Source organism: Lepidochelys olivacea, assembly GCF_965140295.1.
Source record: "Lepidochelys olivacea isolate rLepOli2 genome assembly, chromosome: 7".
NCBI classification, from domain to species: Eukaryota; Metazoa; Chordata; order Testudines; family Cheloniidae; genus Lepidochelys; species Lepidochelys olivacea.
In genome coordinates, this window is record NC_140417.1 from 125614779 (window position 1) to 125629898 (window position 15120).

The 15120-nt window shown below is 56.7% G+C and overlaps 1 protein-coding gene across 6 annotated transcripts in view; it reads left to right on the top strand.

Moving 5' to 3' along the window:
• Nucleotides 1-15120, top strand: part of R3HCC1L (R3H domain and coiled-coil containing 1 like) — a 54385-nt gene that overhangs the window by 34214 nt on the left and 5051 nt on the right. For all 6 annotated transcript variants that reach the window (XR_014712566.1, XM_084635640.1, XM_084635643.1 and 3 more), the window contains exon 3: nucleotides 14813-14988. Coding sequence is in view for 5 of the 6 variants with exons in the window: in XM_084635640.1 (XP_084491766.1) it covers nucleotides 14813-14988 (176 nt within the window). In the remaining variant the exon portion in view is untranslated. The remainder of the gene's footprint in view (nucleotides 1-14812; nucleotides 14989-15120) is intronic.

Sequence of the window (15120 nt, forward strand, 5' to 3'; positions counted from 1 at the left end):
TGTACCCCAGCCCAGGCCTCAGATGGTACCATAGACCATGCTGTGAGCCCTGTTCCCTGCAGCCCCTGTGCACCTGTGGCCTTGTCCTCGTGCGTGGTGGTGATAAATGTCACCCCGATGGATCAGCACTTCGCTAGGCAGGGTGTAGCTAGCCTGTGGAACGCACGGCCTCTGGCTTCACTGCTGGCACGAGTGGCTGGGGGATCAGGAAAGGGTTCGATGTTCTTGTGGCTGAGGAGAACATCCAGAGTTACAGGGGAAAATGGAAGGGCCCAAACCTGTCTGATGCAGGGCCAGAGCCACCCACTCCCTGCCAGAGGCTGGAGAGAAACCTGCCTCTGCAGTGTCTGGGCCTGGTCACTGGGAGATGGGCCCGACTGGTCGTCCTTGGGTCACCCTGAGTGTGGGGGAAGGGAGGGAAATGCTTTTCAGTTATAGTACCTACAGTGTGCCCGGAAAAGGCCACGTGCTGCACCTGTGCCCTCGTGACACAGACTTGTAAGAAAGAAACAGGCTGAGACACATGGCTTCCCACTGAAAGAGCACCGTGAAGTTTCAGGGAAACGACAGCTTCTTAATCAGTTGTGGTTCATTACCATATCTTCCCGCAAGCACAGGGCTAAATTTACTGCAATGAGCTGGTTAGCACTAGGAAGCAGTTTTCCTGTTGACTGAGGAGGAAAGTTCAGCTTTCGCTGTGAAGCTGGAAATCCATTATTACATTTTCAAGCGATAGTTTGAAACCGGTAATCTGCAGAATGACATTAATGTCCCTAAAGTAACAAACAGGCCTAATCTTGTTCAAATGAATGTCCAGCCTGGTTCCCAAGTACCGTCTAAGCGTGTCATTCTAGTGTCTATGAAGAGCTGAAATTAACTAAACAGCTTCATTACCGAGGGGTTAGCTAATAAACCCTCCAAACCGTGGGATAACATCAGCTGTTACAGCTCCGCAGAGAGCATCGGTGGGAAGCAGTTTCAGATTTAACACAGTTTAATTCATGTGCGTATCTGTGCCGAAGTAAAACCCCTCTCAGGACTGCAGTGCTTGGCCGGCCAGCCCCAGCCCTGAGGGAGGCACTTGTGACTCCTCCCAAAGATGTGGGCTAAATTCAGGGGGTTGGGAATGGGGATACAAGCTAAACGTCTGGGGTCAGTGGAACTCACGTGCTGCGGGGTGGCTTTTCAGCCATGTGTAACTTGCCCGCACTGGTGGGGGATGTTCACAAGCATGTGTAGCCGTCACCCTTGCTTCCTTACACTCTGCTCTTAGTGGCTGGTCTTGCCAGAGCCCCATTGGCCCCTTGGTTTGTCCCCAGAGCAAGTCCCACTGCTTTGCCACTGTGACGAAGCGGGACGGTTCTTAATGGTTGCTCTGAATAGTGTGGGGGTGCCTCAGTTTCCCCTAGGCAGTTCTTAAGTATCTAGGGGGTGGGGTAAGGGTGTATGGTCATTGCAGAGCTCTAGAGGGCAGGTGTGTGCAGGGGTCTGGACACAGAGAATGGCCGACACCCTGTTTCCTGGCCACTGATGGCCTGGGCCCTCCCCCCCTGCAAGGTGAGAGCTAAAGGGTTGGAGAACAAAGGAATCCGGTGACCTCCTGGCCCGGGAAAGGAACAAAGCCCAGAGGAGGAGGGGCTGGAGGGAGTTTCAGTTTGGGGCTGGCTGAGACATGGAGTGAAGGGCAGACGTGGTTGTCTGGCTCACTGCTCCCCAAAATGGACCCAGCTGAGGGGTCCTGTTCTCTGCACCTACAAGCTCTGTTTTAGACCATGTTGCTGTCGTCTAATAAACCTCTGTTTTACTGGCTGGCTGAGAGTCCCGTCTGAATGTGGAGTTGGGGGGCAGGACCCTCTGGCTTCCCCAGGAAGCCTGGGCGGAGTCGCTGTGGGAAGTGCACGGAGGGGCAGAGGACGCTGAAGGCTCGGAGGTCACACCCAGGAAGGTGGAAGCTGTGTGAGCTGTGTGTCCTGAAGACAGGCTGCTCCCAGAAAGGAGACTTCCCCAGAGTCCTGACTGGCTTCGCAGGGTGCAGTTCCAGAGCTTCGCCCGGGGACTCCGTGACAGCCACTTACGCCACTGTTCATGTCTCCATGGAACTTGTTCTGGCCATTTTATACAGAGAAGAGAATCTAATCTGGGCTAGGAAAGACCTTGGTGCTGCTGAAGAAGCAGACATCTGTGAATTGCAGCACACCTGATGTCTGCCTGATGTACCATGAGTGGGGGTGACACAGATGCAGGACTGTGTGCCCACCGGAACCAGAGACTGCATTGCAGTGTGTTTGTGCAAGGGGCGGAGTTAAGGTGAAGCAAGAGTTCAGCTTAACCTCTGCATTCCCTAGCTCTGCCACCCTGGCATTGCTGCTGCATGGTAACGGGAAGCATCTGGAACTTCCTTCTGCTGTTTAAAATAAAGAACAAACTTAGAAATCAGAAAATAATCTGCCTGCGTGTATGGGCAGGGCTGCACACAGTGGTCATGTCGCTTGGCCTTTATCAGCCTGCGGCCAGTCCAGTTAGAGCCATGCAGGCCCCTGTTGTGGGTTTGGTTACCCTGTTGTAAGGGTGCTGGTATCTGAAGTGGATTCCCATCAATATACAAACTACGCTATCCCAGTCCGAGCACCTTCCTAGCAATATTCTGATTATTATTCATCTACATTAGTGTAGTGCCTAGGAGCCCGGCCACAGACTGGGACCCTGCTCTGCTAGGCGCTGCACAGACAGAACAAAGATGGTGCCTTCCCCGGCAAGCATCCAGTCGAGTATGATACAAGTCAGCAGCTGGAGACAGACAGGTGAGGGCGTCCAGGGAGCAATGAGACAGGATTGGGCGGGGCATTCAGCACGCCCTATCCTTGTTAAGTATTTTGTAGGCTTCATGGCAAAGGAGGGTTGTGAGAGACTTTGTGGACATGCACAGGGAGCCCCTCCCAAGCAAGGGGCAGCTTGGGAGAAACACAGAGGTGCTTGTTTGAAAATGTAACCAGTGGGCGATGGGGCTCGTCGCAGGCAGGAGTCAGCCTGTGATGCTACCAGTGCAGAATCACTGCCCGGCCGACAGCTAAATCAGCACCTGGAGGGTGTGGGCTCGGGGGAGGGACGGCCGGCCAGGGCAAAGCGCCAGCAGCCGTGAGTACAGAGCTTGCAGTGCGCTGTATCCTGAGGGTTGTGCTCACCCCAGCAGTCAGGCCTGCGGGTGGGTGGGAGGTAGGTTGTGTGTGGCGGGGGCGGATGTGTCTGGGTGGGGCTGGGGGAGGTGTCGCTGTAATGTGAGGGTGCACAGGTACTGTGTGGGTCTGGGGTGCGGGGGAGATGAAACTGTCCCCGGGTTGCTGGAGTCAAAATCTCTGTGGCTTGGTCCAGGGTTGCTGGGTGGCTGCGGAGCAGCAGGGAGGGTCTCTGGCAGAGCCGTTAGCTGCAGCCCTGTGGAGATGGACCAGTGGGGACCTGGGTGTGCTGCTCTCTGCGTTCCCATTGTCCGCGGGGGCAGTCAGCACAGCAATGTGGGTTTAGCCTTTTCTGCAAACGTTCCCCCCTTGGTCCCAGGATGGCATCCCACAATGCCCTGTGCTGGGACGTCCCTGAGAGCGGCTGGGCAGCGTTTGCAGGGACTCTGGGGTTTCCCCAAGCCATGCGGAGGTGGCGTTGCAGGTCAGGATGGAAACAGAGCACCTTAAAGATTTGGAAGCCCCTCATGCTTTGCTGAAGAGCCTGTTAGTGGGGACACCTGGGCTTCCTCTGTTATCAGGCCCCTTTGCCTGCGGGAGAGGGGCGGCTGTGCAGTGAGGAGTGTGGATGTTGTGGCTAAGATGTCCTTAAGGTTCCATCCTATTTACAGTGATGATTCAGCCTTTTTCTTTTTTATGCAAGACACACACGTGTCTGCCCCCAGATTTCCAGCACAACTTCTCAGGGCAGCGCTAACTTCATCAGTTTTCTGGGCTCTCAAAAATTCACATTCTTCAGGTGACGGCCCCTAGCTGTGCTGCACGCATGGGGTAGGCGTGTGCACCAGGCACCTGAGTCTGGGATTTTTTGCAAGCCGTATCTGTTGGCCGCACATAGAAGATCAGGGCTGGAAGGGACCCCAGGAGGTCATCTAGTCCAACCCCCTGCTCAAAGCAGGACCAACCCCAACTAAATCATCCCAGCCAGGGCTTTGTCAAGCCGGGCCTTAAAAACCTCTAAGGAAGGAGATTCCACCCCCTCCCTAGGTAACCCATTCCAGTGCTTCACCACCCTCAGCTCTCCTCATGCTCCAAACCAAGGGCATAAAAGATGGTGCCCCCCTGGGGTCTGAAGCCTGTTCCTCAGACTCGTCATTCTCTATAAGCTGAGCAATCAGCTACTTCTTAGTGAGCCTCCTGATGCTCAGCCCTCTCTCCCTGCAGAGATGTGCCAGGTCGCTCTTATGGAGCTGGTTATAGACCATTTCCAGGCTGGTTTCTTTCAATACCCTCATTCTTTCACTGGCAGCCACTCGCTGCCAAGCGCCTGCGCTTGCAGGCCACCGTCTACAGGGGGCGTCCGCGAACCATCCTCTGTTACCAGGTTGTCACGGACTCACCGATCGTGCCCACTCTTGGCCCCGTGTGGTCCATGGCGGGTGCCCCTTTCAGTGAGACAGCCCTTCTCCCGGGGGTCCACTCTCTGTCGGGGTTAAGCCCCTCCACCTCCTGGAGCCACACCTCTCTGAGCCTTAGCACGCCTGCCTTTCTCTCGCCGTGGGCCCCTCAGGGAGTCCACTTGCTCTGGACCCACAGGGCCTTCACCCCCCGAAGGGGACGATGCAACCCTGTTCTCTAGACAGGAGTGACTCTCAGCCAGCATAAAACAGGAGGTTTATTGAGCATTGAACACAACACGGGAAACTCGCATGATCTCAGGCCTGGCCTCCCTCAGCACAGCACATTCAAATCTCCCCTGTATCCAGGGGGGCTCTGCCTGCTCCCTCCCTCCAGCCCAGAGCCCCCCTGCTTCCCAGCTGGGCATCTGATGTCACCGGCCCCAAGCCCCCCTCTGTCCATTGTCTTCTGTCCAGGTAAACAGGTGTGATGTTATTGACATAATCTGGTATCGTATAGATCATCATTGCAACCAAGGTCCTGTAGTGGCACCAAATCTTATATAAAGGGGGTCAAATGAGGTGTCTAAGACAAGGTTATGGTTTGCTGGTTATGATTATGCTGTCTATATGTGTGTATCATTTTTGTAGTTGAAGTTATGAATATTGGCTCTATACTGTCTGTAGTTCAAACTTGTGCTATGCTTTGACGAAGTGGGACTGTTCTTAATGTTTCCTCTGAATACTGTGGGGGTGCCTCAGTTTCCCCTAGGCAGTTCTTAAGTATCTAGGTGGTGGGATAAGGGTGTATGATCATTGCAGAGCCCTAGAGGGCAGGTGTGTGCAGGGGACTGGACACAGAGAATGGCCGACACCCTGTTTCCTGGCAACTGATGGCCTGGGCCCTTCCCCTCTGCAAGATGAGAGCTAAAGGGCTGGAGAACAAAGGGATCCGGTGCCCTCCTGGCCCGGGAAAGGGACAAAGCCCAGCGGAGGAGCGGCTGGAGAGAGTTTCGGTTTTGGGTCTGGCTGGGGACATGGAGTGAAGGGCAGACATGGTTGTCTGGCTCACTTCCCCCCAAAACGGACCCAGCTGAGGGGTCCTGTTCTCTGCACCTACAAGCTCTGTGTTAGACCATGTTCCTGCCGTCTAATAAACCTTCTGTTTTACTGGCTGGCTGAGAGTCCCGTCTGACTGCGGAGTTGGGGGACAGGACCCTCTGGCTTCCCCAGGACCCCGCCTGAGCGGACTGGCCGTGGGAAGCGCACGGAGGGGCAGAGGATGCTGAATGCTCCAAGGTCAGACCCAGGATGGTGGAAGCTGTGTGAGCTGTGTGTCCTGCAGACAGGCTGCTCCCAGAAAGGAGACTTCCCCAGAGTCCTGCCTGGCTTCATAGGGAGCAGTTCCAGAGCATTGCCCGGGGACTCTGTGACATATGCTTTTGGGTGACACCCCAGATAAGTTGGTGTCAGCTCTCCCTAGCCTGCTTGATGGCTCATTAAGGACCATCAGCTACATAACTGACCCATTGAGAGAAGGCAGACACCCCTTGTGACTCAGCAAGGTGTGCAGGGACCTGCCTATGGACAGAACTCTGAGGTTTTTTCAGGCCATGGGATGGACAGCTTGTCTTTGGGACAAAGAAAGCAGAGACCACATGGCAAGAGACTATAAAAACCTGCTGCAGCTCCTCCATCTTGTCTTCAGTCCTGCTTCTGAGCTCTGGAGGGACTTTTCTACCCTGAAGTTTTGAACCAAGGACTGAAGGACCCTCCCCAGCTGGGGATGTTCTCCAGAGACTTGATTTGAACCTGCAGCTTATTCCATCGCTGCTAAAAGCCTGAACCAAGAACTTTGTCGTTACTGTGTGTCATTGATTCCATTTAACCACTTCTAGCTCTCATCTATATTTATTTCCTTTTATGAATAAACCTTTAGATTTTAGATTCTAAAGGATTGGCAACAGCGTGATTGGGTAAGATCTGATTTGTATATTGACCTGGGTCTGGGGCTTGGTCCTTTGGGATCGAGCGAACCTTTTTTCTTTTACTGGGGTATTGGTTTTCATAACCATCTGTCCCCATAACGAGTGGCACTGGTGGTGATACTGGGAAACTGGAGTGTCTAAGAGGATTGCTTGTGTGACTTGTGGTTAGCCAGTGGGGTAAAACCAAAGTCCTCTCTGGCTGGCTGGTTTGGTTTGCCTTAGAGATGGAGAAACCCCAGCCTTGGGCTGTAACTGCCCTGCTCTAAGCAATTTGTCCTGAATTGGCACTCTCCTGTTGGGTCCCGCCAGAACCAGCATCGTTACACCTGGCCACCCAGTACTGGCCTCGTCAGCATATTCGGCGGGGAGCCAGCCATCTCGTCGTCCTCCCTGGAGGAGCTGGTTACTCCATCGCTCTGACTCGGCCGGACGCAATGCCCAGAGCTCGTGCTCGGGGGCTGCAGAGCTACAGGTTGAGCCAGAGGAAGCCCAGGAGCCCCAGGACAGCTAACTAGGCATTCTGCAGCCTTCCACTCCCAGTGGCGTGGCCTTGGCCATTGTGGGCACACTCCGGTTTCTTCGCTCCCACCCCTACGAGGGCTGAGGAGCTCTGCTTTGCTCTGTCCAAGGGGGAGTTTTTGTTGGTCACCCCCCACTTAGCTCTTTGGTGTCTACAGAGTGGTCCAAGCAATGGCACCCAAAGGCTACTCCCTCTGAGAAGGGACACAAGCTACTCGGCCTTCTAGGGAGAAAGGTCTTCTCTTCCACCTTCCGCCAGTTCAGGGTCTCCACATCAGGTGACCATCCCTCAGGACATCAGTCAGAACTCGCCTTCTCTGCCTTGGTCACGTGGCCTGATGCACACACGTGATGCTGTTCACTGGCCTTCATCTTTGCTGCCTACAAGCCTGGCTTCTCTTCATGCACTCCACGGAGAAGGCAAGAAACACGGCAAGGCAGGTGTTAGACGGTCGTCTGGTGGATTCAGCTGGAATTCCTTTCCTCACCCCAACTCCCAAGACAACCGTTGTTACCGACACCTGCCTCTTGGGTTGGGCTGTTCACACGGACAATTGTGGCATCTCAACCGTACGGGATCCAGGGAATGCATCCATTTACTTGAACTGTGGGTGGTCCATGGAGCCTGCGACACCTTCCTCCCTCTCATCGAGTTCAGCAATGTCAGACGACAGACTGGTATTTTATATAAACGTGCCTGGGGGTGCATAGAGGTAGTTGTCCTCTGGAACTGGTGCATCAGCCATCGCATAGCCGTACCAGCAGCATGTTTACTGGGGTGCAAAACTCCCTAGCGGGCTGCCTGTGCAGACAGTTTTCTGCAAATCACGCATGGGAGATTCACCGTTCAATTCTCGACGATGTCTTCTCCCAGTGGGGACCGCTGGTGTGGGAGCTTTTCACCTCGTGGGAGAGCAGCAAACTTCCATGGTGCTGCTCCAGCGCACCCTTCCGCACCCTGCTGTTACAGATGCAGCCTGCCGAACGCCAGGGCCCGCGCACCCTTCCGCACCCTGCTGTTACAGATGCAGCCTGCCGAACGCCAGGGCCCGCGCACCTTTCCGCACCCTGCTGTTACAGATTCAGCCTGCCGAGAGCCATGGCCCGCGCACCTTTCCGCACCCTGCTGTTACAGATGCAGCCTGCCGAGAGCCATGGCCCGCGCACCCTTCAGCAGCCTTTAACCTTTTGTTACAGGTACAGAAAAGAAGAGAAAACATTGGAGCATTTGAAGTGTAGAGGATGAAGTAAGGCTGTCTTTTTATTAACATCCCTTGTTCCCTCCCCCTGCAGCTGCCGAGAGTCTGTGGAAGGAAATCCCCTTGTCTGACAGTCTCCTAGATGGTAATCCTAGAAGTGTAGGGCTGCAAGGGACCTCACTGGGTTGTCTAGTCCAGCCCCCTGCACTGAGGCAGGACTCAGTATTATCTAGCCCAGCAGTTCTCAAACTGTGGGTCAGGACCCCAAAGTGGGTTGCAATCCCACTTTTAATGGGGTCGCCAGGGCTGGCTTAGAATTGCTGGGGCTTGGGGCTGACGCCTGAGCCCCACAGCCCTGAGCGGTGGGGCTCAGGTTACAGGGATGGTGAGGCTCAGGCTTTGCCCCACTCCACGCGGGGTGGTGGGACTTGGGCAGACTCAGACTTCGGTCCCACCTCCTGGGGTCGTGTAGTAGGCTTTGTTGTCAGAAGGGAGTCGCAGTGCGATGAAGTTTGAGAAGCCCTGGTCTAGCCCATCCCTGACAGGTGTGTGTCGAACTGCTCTTAAAAACCTCCAGCAATGGAGATTCCACACCCTGCCTGCGTAGTTTGTTCCAGGGCTTAACCACCCTGACAGGAAGATTTTCCTCATGTCCTAAAGTCCAGCTGTGCTTGGCGGGGGAGCAGTGAGTTTAGCTGGAGCTGTTGCTGCTGTTACAGTCTGATCCTGTTTCCTGACAGACACACACAAGGGGGAAGAAAACTGCAAAGAGAGAAAAATGCAGCTCTGGTCTTGACGTCACTTGCAATCTCAGTGCTAAAAACGCAGGCCCAGCACATGGTCTTATCAGCCCCTCGGAGACTGGCAAACTTGTTCTGGGCATTGCGTGGAGCTGCCTTTCTGGGCAGTGCTGTAAAATACTGTCTGCGTCTTGGCCAGCTCAGCCAGACAATTTTATTAAGAAAAAGAGAAGGAGGACTTGTGGCACCTTAGAGACTAACCAATTTATTTGAGCATAAGCTTTCGTGAGCTACAGCTCACTTCATGTGTATGATAATCAAGGTGGGCCATTTCCAGCACAAATCCAGGGTTTAACAAGAATGTCTGAGGAGGGGCGGGAGGCGGAAAAAACAAGGGGAAATAGGTTACCTTGCATAATGACTTAGCCACTCCCAGTCTCTATTCAAGCCTAAGTTAACTGTATCCAATTTGCAAATGAATTCCAATCCAGCAGTTTCTCGCTGGAGTCTGGATTTGAAGTTTTTCTGTTGTAATATCGCAACTTTCATGTCTGTAATCGCGTGACCAGAGAGATTGAAGTGTTCTCCGACTGGTTTATGAATGTTATAATTCTTGACATCTGATTTGTGTCCATTTATTCTTTTACATAGAGACTGCCCAGTTTGACCAATGTACGTGGCAGAGGGGCATTGCTGGCCCATGATGGCATATATCACATTGGTAGATGTGCAGGTGAATGAGCCTCTGATAGTGTGGCTGATGTGATTAGGCCCTGTGATGGTGTCCCCTGAATAGATATGTGGGCACAGCTGGCAACGGGCTTTGTTGCAAGGATAGGTTCCTGGGTTAGTGGTTCTGTTGTGTGGTGTGTGGTTGCTGGTGAGTATTTGCTTCAGGTTGGGGGGCTGTCTGTAGACGAGGACTGGCCTGTCTCCCAAGGTTTGTGAGAGTGATGGGTCATCCTTCAGGATAGGTTGTAGATCCTTAATGATGCGTTGGAGGGGTTTTAGTTGGGGGCTGAAGGTGACGGCTAGTGGCGTTCTGTTATTTTCTTTGTTGGGCCTGTCCTGTAGTAGGTGACTTCTGGCTCTATCAATCTGTTTCTTCACTTCCCCAGGTGGGTATTGTAGTTGTAAGAATGCTTGATAAAGATCTTGTAGGTGTTTGTCTCTGTCTGAGGGTTTGGAGTAAATGCAGTTGTATCGTAGAGCTTGGCTGTAGACAATGGACCGTGTGGTGTGGTCTGGGTGAAAGCTGGAGGCATGTAGATAGGAATAGCGGTCAGTAGGAAGGAAAGGGCCTGGGGCCAGGGGAGCGGAGGCTGACTGAATCTCACATCCCAGGCGATGGTCGGGATACAGCTGGAACCAGAGGAGCTGGTGATGTCATCTGGGTCCCTGTCTTTGCCCTGGCTGGTCAGGACTCCTGTGAGGCCCCATGGGGTCCCAGGAAAGGGTGGGCGTGACAGCCCCGATAGAGGAGCGTGCTTCTTCCCTTTCTTTCTGTCAGCCAGCATTGCAGTAGCCAGCCTTCCCCCCCCCAGGGCTCTGTCAGAGGACCCCAAAATGAGGGTGAGGGGTGAAATAACCCCACCCCTCGATGTTTTGTCCACCAATTTCCGGCACACCCATTTTGCTCCATTGATTCCTAGGCACTTCTCCTGTGTGCCTGGCATGATCTCCCACAGGCCTTGGGCTCCAGCAGAAGGCCACCACATTTGCGGGAGCTCTGGCTGACTTGTGCACCTCCTCTCAACCGCGGTTGTTGCTGTCGGTTATTGTGAGATGTGGTGAGCGTTCGCTCCCGGCTGAGCACACGCTGAAGGTGTGTGTGGGCCCAGCGGTCCCGATGCCCCTGGGCTCCCCGCCGGCCAGCCCGTGGCCCCGAAAGTGCGGCCGTGGGGCCGGGCCATGCTTGGGCTCTCCTGGGAATTCTTTCAGCCCCCACCGTGGGACCGCGGTGGAGAACAGGCCGCCCTGGGGGTGTGGGGCTGGAGTCCTGCTTGGGGCAGCCCCACCCATGCCCCTGATAGCGCTCACCTGCCAGGTTTGCCCAGCAGCTAGTGTCCTGAAGCCCCACTATGTGGGGATGGATGGCGGCTGAGCTCTGCCCTGGGTTGGGGGTGCAGCTCTGGCTCTAGCCTGCCCTCTTGGTGCCGTGTCGCTGGCTGGCACTAGCTGGTGAGCCAGGGGAAGGGCAGCTCAGTCACTCCAGCCCTGACTGAGCAGCTGCCCAAGGAGCAGGGCAGGGAGCCCTTGCAGTGGGGTAGGCCTCCCGCATTCCTAGCAGGCATTGCCAGGAGCAAGCAGGTAGGTTCAGGCAGAAGGGCTGCAGCTGGCAGCGTCTGGCCACCTGGGCTGGAGAGCTCGCAGAGCGCTGCCCTGACCTGTGCCGTTAGGCCTGGAAGCAGCCGCTTGGCAGCCCATCTCTGTCATCCCTCTTCCCCCTCCCCTGCACTCAGTGGTTCGTGAAGGTCAGGGCTGGCAGGGGCTAAGCAGCTGGAGCAGTTTGCACTCCATGGTGTCTGATCATCGGAGTTACCCGAGTGCTCTGCTTCCTGGAGCATCTCCGCAGGGCCCGATCCTGCCTGAGCCACGCAGCACAATTCCCACCGATGCCGGGGCAACAGAGGGGCTCAGCCTGCTGGATGAGAGCTCTGAGAGCGCTCCTCGTGAACGCAGGGCTGGCCCGGCCCCACAGTGCTGCTGGCACGCTCTCCGATAGCCGGAGTGTGTCCCACGTGCTTCGCAACTCGGCCGTCCCTTCCGCCAGCCCCCTCGCTCCCTCCTTACTGGCAAAGGGTCTGAATTAATACTGCGTAGTGACTGAGCTGCCTGGGGTTTACAGCCTCGAGCCTGGCAGCCCGCTGCGTCCTGCTACGGCTGCCTGGGGATCGGGCAGGGACTGGGGCTGGGCAGAGCTGCCGGAACTAGGGGGGGCTGCTGCACCCCCTGGCTTGACGTGGTTTCTGTCATATCCAGGGTTTACAGTTTGCTTCAACGGCTCTCAGCCCCCCCCTACAAATAGTTCCTGCACCTCTAGGTTATAGACGCCCCCTGCACGGTACCTGCCCTCCGCACTCAGGCCCTGCGCGATGGGCCAGGAAGGGAGGCAGTGAGTCACGCTAACAAATGGCTGCTTTGTTTGCGCGGGAGCCGGCCTGACTGGAGCAGTAAATCCGCTGGTTGGCCGAGGGAGCGGCTCTGCCCGGGACTCAGCACTGCTGCGGGGCCTGTGACAGCGAGAACGGCCCCGTCCAGTCTACCAGGGGATGCGTTAGGCGCTCAGTGACCGGGTGCCAAGGGTAACGCAGCCGCACAGCAGCTGGTGGTGGCTGACCCCTGGCAGCGCGGGAGGGGCAGCTCCTGGGCTGCAGTACGGCTAGGTGTGCCAGGCCAGTGGCTCTGCTGCGAGGGGGGGTTTTCTCTGTCCCCTGGGCATGTCGAAGGTGCTCACCGCCGTGGGATCCAAGTGTCCTTGGATGGGATGTAAAACAGAGCTCCAGGCAGCCTGGTGCTATTAGAGATTGTGACAAAGTGGGACTGTTCTTAATGTTTCCTCTGAATACTGTAGGGGTGCCTCAGTTTCCCCTGTGCATTTCTTAAATCTCTCGATGGTGGGATTAAGGGAGTGTAATTGTTGCCGACACTCTGTCTCCTGGCAACTGATGGCCTGGCCCTTCCCCCCTGCAAGGTGAGAGCGAAAGGGTTGGAGAACAAAGGAATCCGGTGACCTCCTGGCCCAGGAAAGGGACAAAGCCCAGAGGAGGAGGGCCTGGAGGGGGAGTCAGTTTGGGGTTGGCTGGGGACGAGGAGTGAAGGGCAGACGGGGTTGTCTGGCTCATGGCCCCCCAAAATGGACCCGACTGAGGGGTCCTGTTCTCTCTACCTACAAGCTCTGTTTTAGACCATGTTCCTGTCGTCTAATAAACCTCCTGTTTTACTGGCTGGCTGAGAGTCACGTCTGACTGCGAAGTTGGGGGGCAGGACCCTCTGGCTTCCCCAGGACCCCACCTGAGCGGACTTGCTGGGGGAAGCGCACGGAGGGGCAGAGGATGCTGAATGCTCCGAGGGCAGACCCAGGAAGGTGGAAGCTGTGTGAGCTGTGTGTCCTGCAGACAGGCTGCCCCCAGAGAGGAGACTTCCCCAGAGTCCTGCCTGGCTTCGTAGGGAGCAGCTCCAGAGCATCGCGCAGAGACTCGGTGACAGAGATCCCTGGGCCCTGCTCTAGAGCCAGACATGACCCCAGCATCCTGGCTGCATCCTGTGCTGGAAATGCGCTTTGCCCCTCTGAGATCCTCTGGGGCTGGGCTGGACCCAGGGTTCCGCTGGTGGGCATAGCACAGCAGGGAGAGCATGAGACAGATCGCTGCCCCTGGCGTCATCACTGGGTCTCAGCACGTGGCTGTAACCGCTGGCAGCGCTGGGCGTCCCTGGGCCTGTCCTGCAGTGCCTGGCGATGCTGGGTCTCGGCACGTGGCTGTGACCGCTGGCAGCGCTGGGCGTCCCTGGGCCTGTCCTGCAGTGCCCGGCGACGCCCCGGGGGGCTGGTTCAGGGTGGGACAGGATCCCCCATGCAGTGCGTTGCGGTTACCTCTGTGGGGCTGGGAACTGCTGTGCCCGTGCGATGTGGAAGCATGAGCTGCTGTTGTTACTAGGACTCTGTGCCGGCCTGTCTCTCTGCGGGGTCCCAGGAGACTCTGTAGATAAGAGCCTTTCAGTGCCTTCTGTGTCCCTGTGCCCAGCGGACACATTGGCTGCTGGGTGGGAATGTGCCTTGCTCTGGAGAACCGGGGGAGCCCAGGGCAGAGCCTGGACTGGGTGAAAGGTTTGCCACCCAGGTCTGTTCGCTGTCTCTCGGGCAGAGGCGCAGGCTGGCATAGGACCCACTTGAGGGGGACCGCCGTAATGTGGGAAGGGGCAGCCTGGCTTCCTCATGCAAGTGGAGTGCAGTCCCCAGGCTCTGACTCCATCCCATCAGTCAGCCCCAGCTTTGATCCATGTTGCAGATGATGCTCTGGCTCCGGCTCCAAAGCTGCAGGTGCCCCAGGCCCTGCCTGTGCCCTGCTGCCCCTCCCAGGACCCAGGGGTGACACCTAGCCTATGAGCGCCATGTCAGGGGCTGGTTAGTGTGTCCGGCCCTTGGTCCAGATCCCTTGGAGAGTCGCTGGGACCGCTCCATCTCCAGTGCTCATGCGGCAGCTTGCAGTGCCCAGTGTGGCCCTTTGCCTGCCTGGTGCAGGCCCGGGGAGGTCCAGCCGGGGTACTGGGGTTGAGCTGGGCGTGTGGTGTGCTGGCCTTGTTTTGGGGAGGTGCCATGTGACTGTCCCTGTGTGGGGCAGCGTGCCCTGGCAGGAGCAGTGAGCATGACCAGCATGTGAAGGGTTCCCAGGGAGCCAGCAGCCAATGCACCAGCCGTGGCTGTGCCCTGCCCCCTGTCTCGGGACCCCAGTGGCACAGCAAAGCCAAGGGAGGTTAGTAATGGGAGAGGCCCAGCTGCAGCGTGGAGGCCCGATCGATAGTTCCCTGCGTCCCCAGGGCTGTTAATCCATCTCCTGGGCTGATGGCCGGCATGCGGGCCCAGGAGCTCACCCCATTTATCAGCCTGCTTGCTCTCTCCACACAGAGACTGCAGCCAGCCAGGCTGCCAAGCTGCAGAGTGTGCAATGGGGCAAGTTCCTGAATGGAGCAGCCAGTCCTGCGAGCCGTCACACTGAACCGGGCTGTTGGGTAGGGCGGGGGGTGCCCAGCCTGGGCACCAGGGGGTAGCTCACAGCCCCATGTATGTCCCCACAGCTGTTGGGCGGTGAAAAGCCCAGGAGCAGCCTGCAGGAGCCCCGCTTCGACTACTCCGGCTGGCAGCCTGCTGAGCTGGACCTCAGTGACTCGGAGCTGCCCCATGTCATCGAGATCTACGACTTCCCGCAGGACTTCGGCACCGCTGACCTGCTGCACATCTTCTGCAGCTACCAGTGAGTCCCCCCGGCCCAGGCAGAGACCACCGCCCCCAGAGCCCTGCACGGTCGCTCTGCGCCAGAGGCCAGGAATCTTGTCCCCGACCCTCCCCCCAGCAGCGCCCAGCTCTGCAAGCTCCTTTGCCAGAT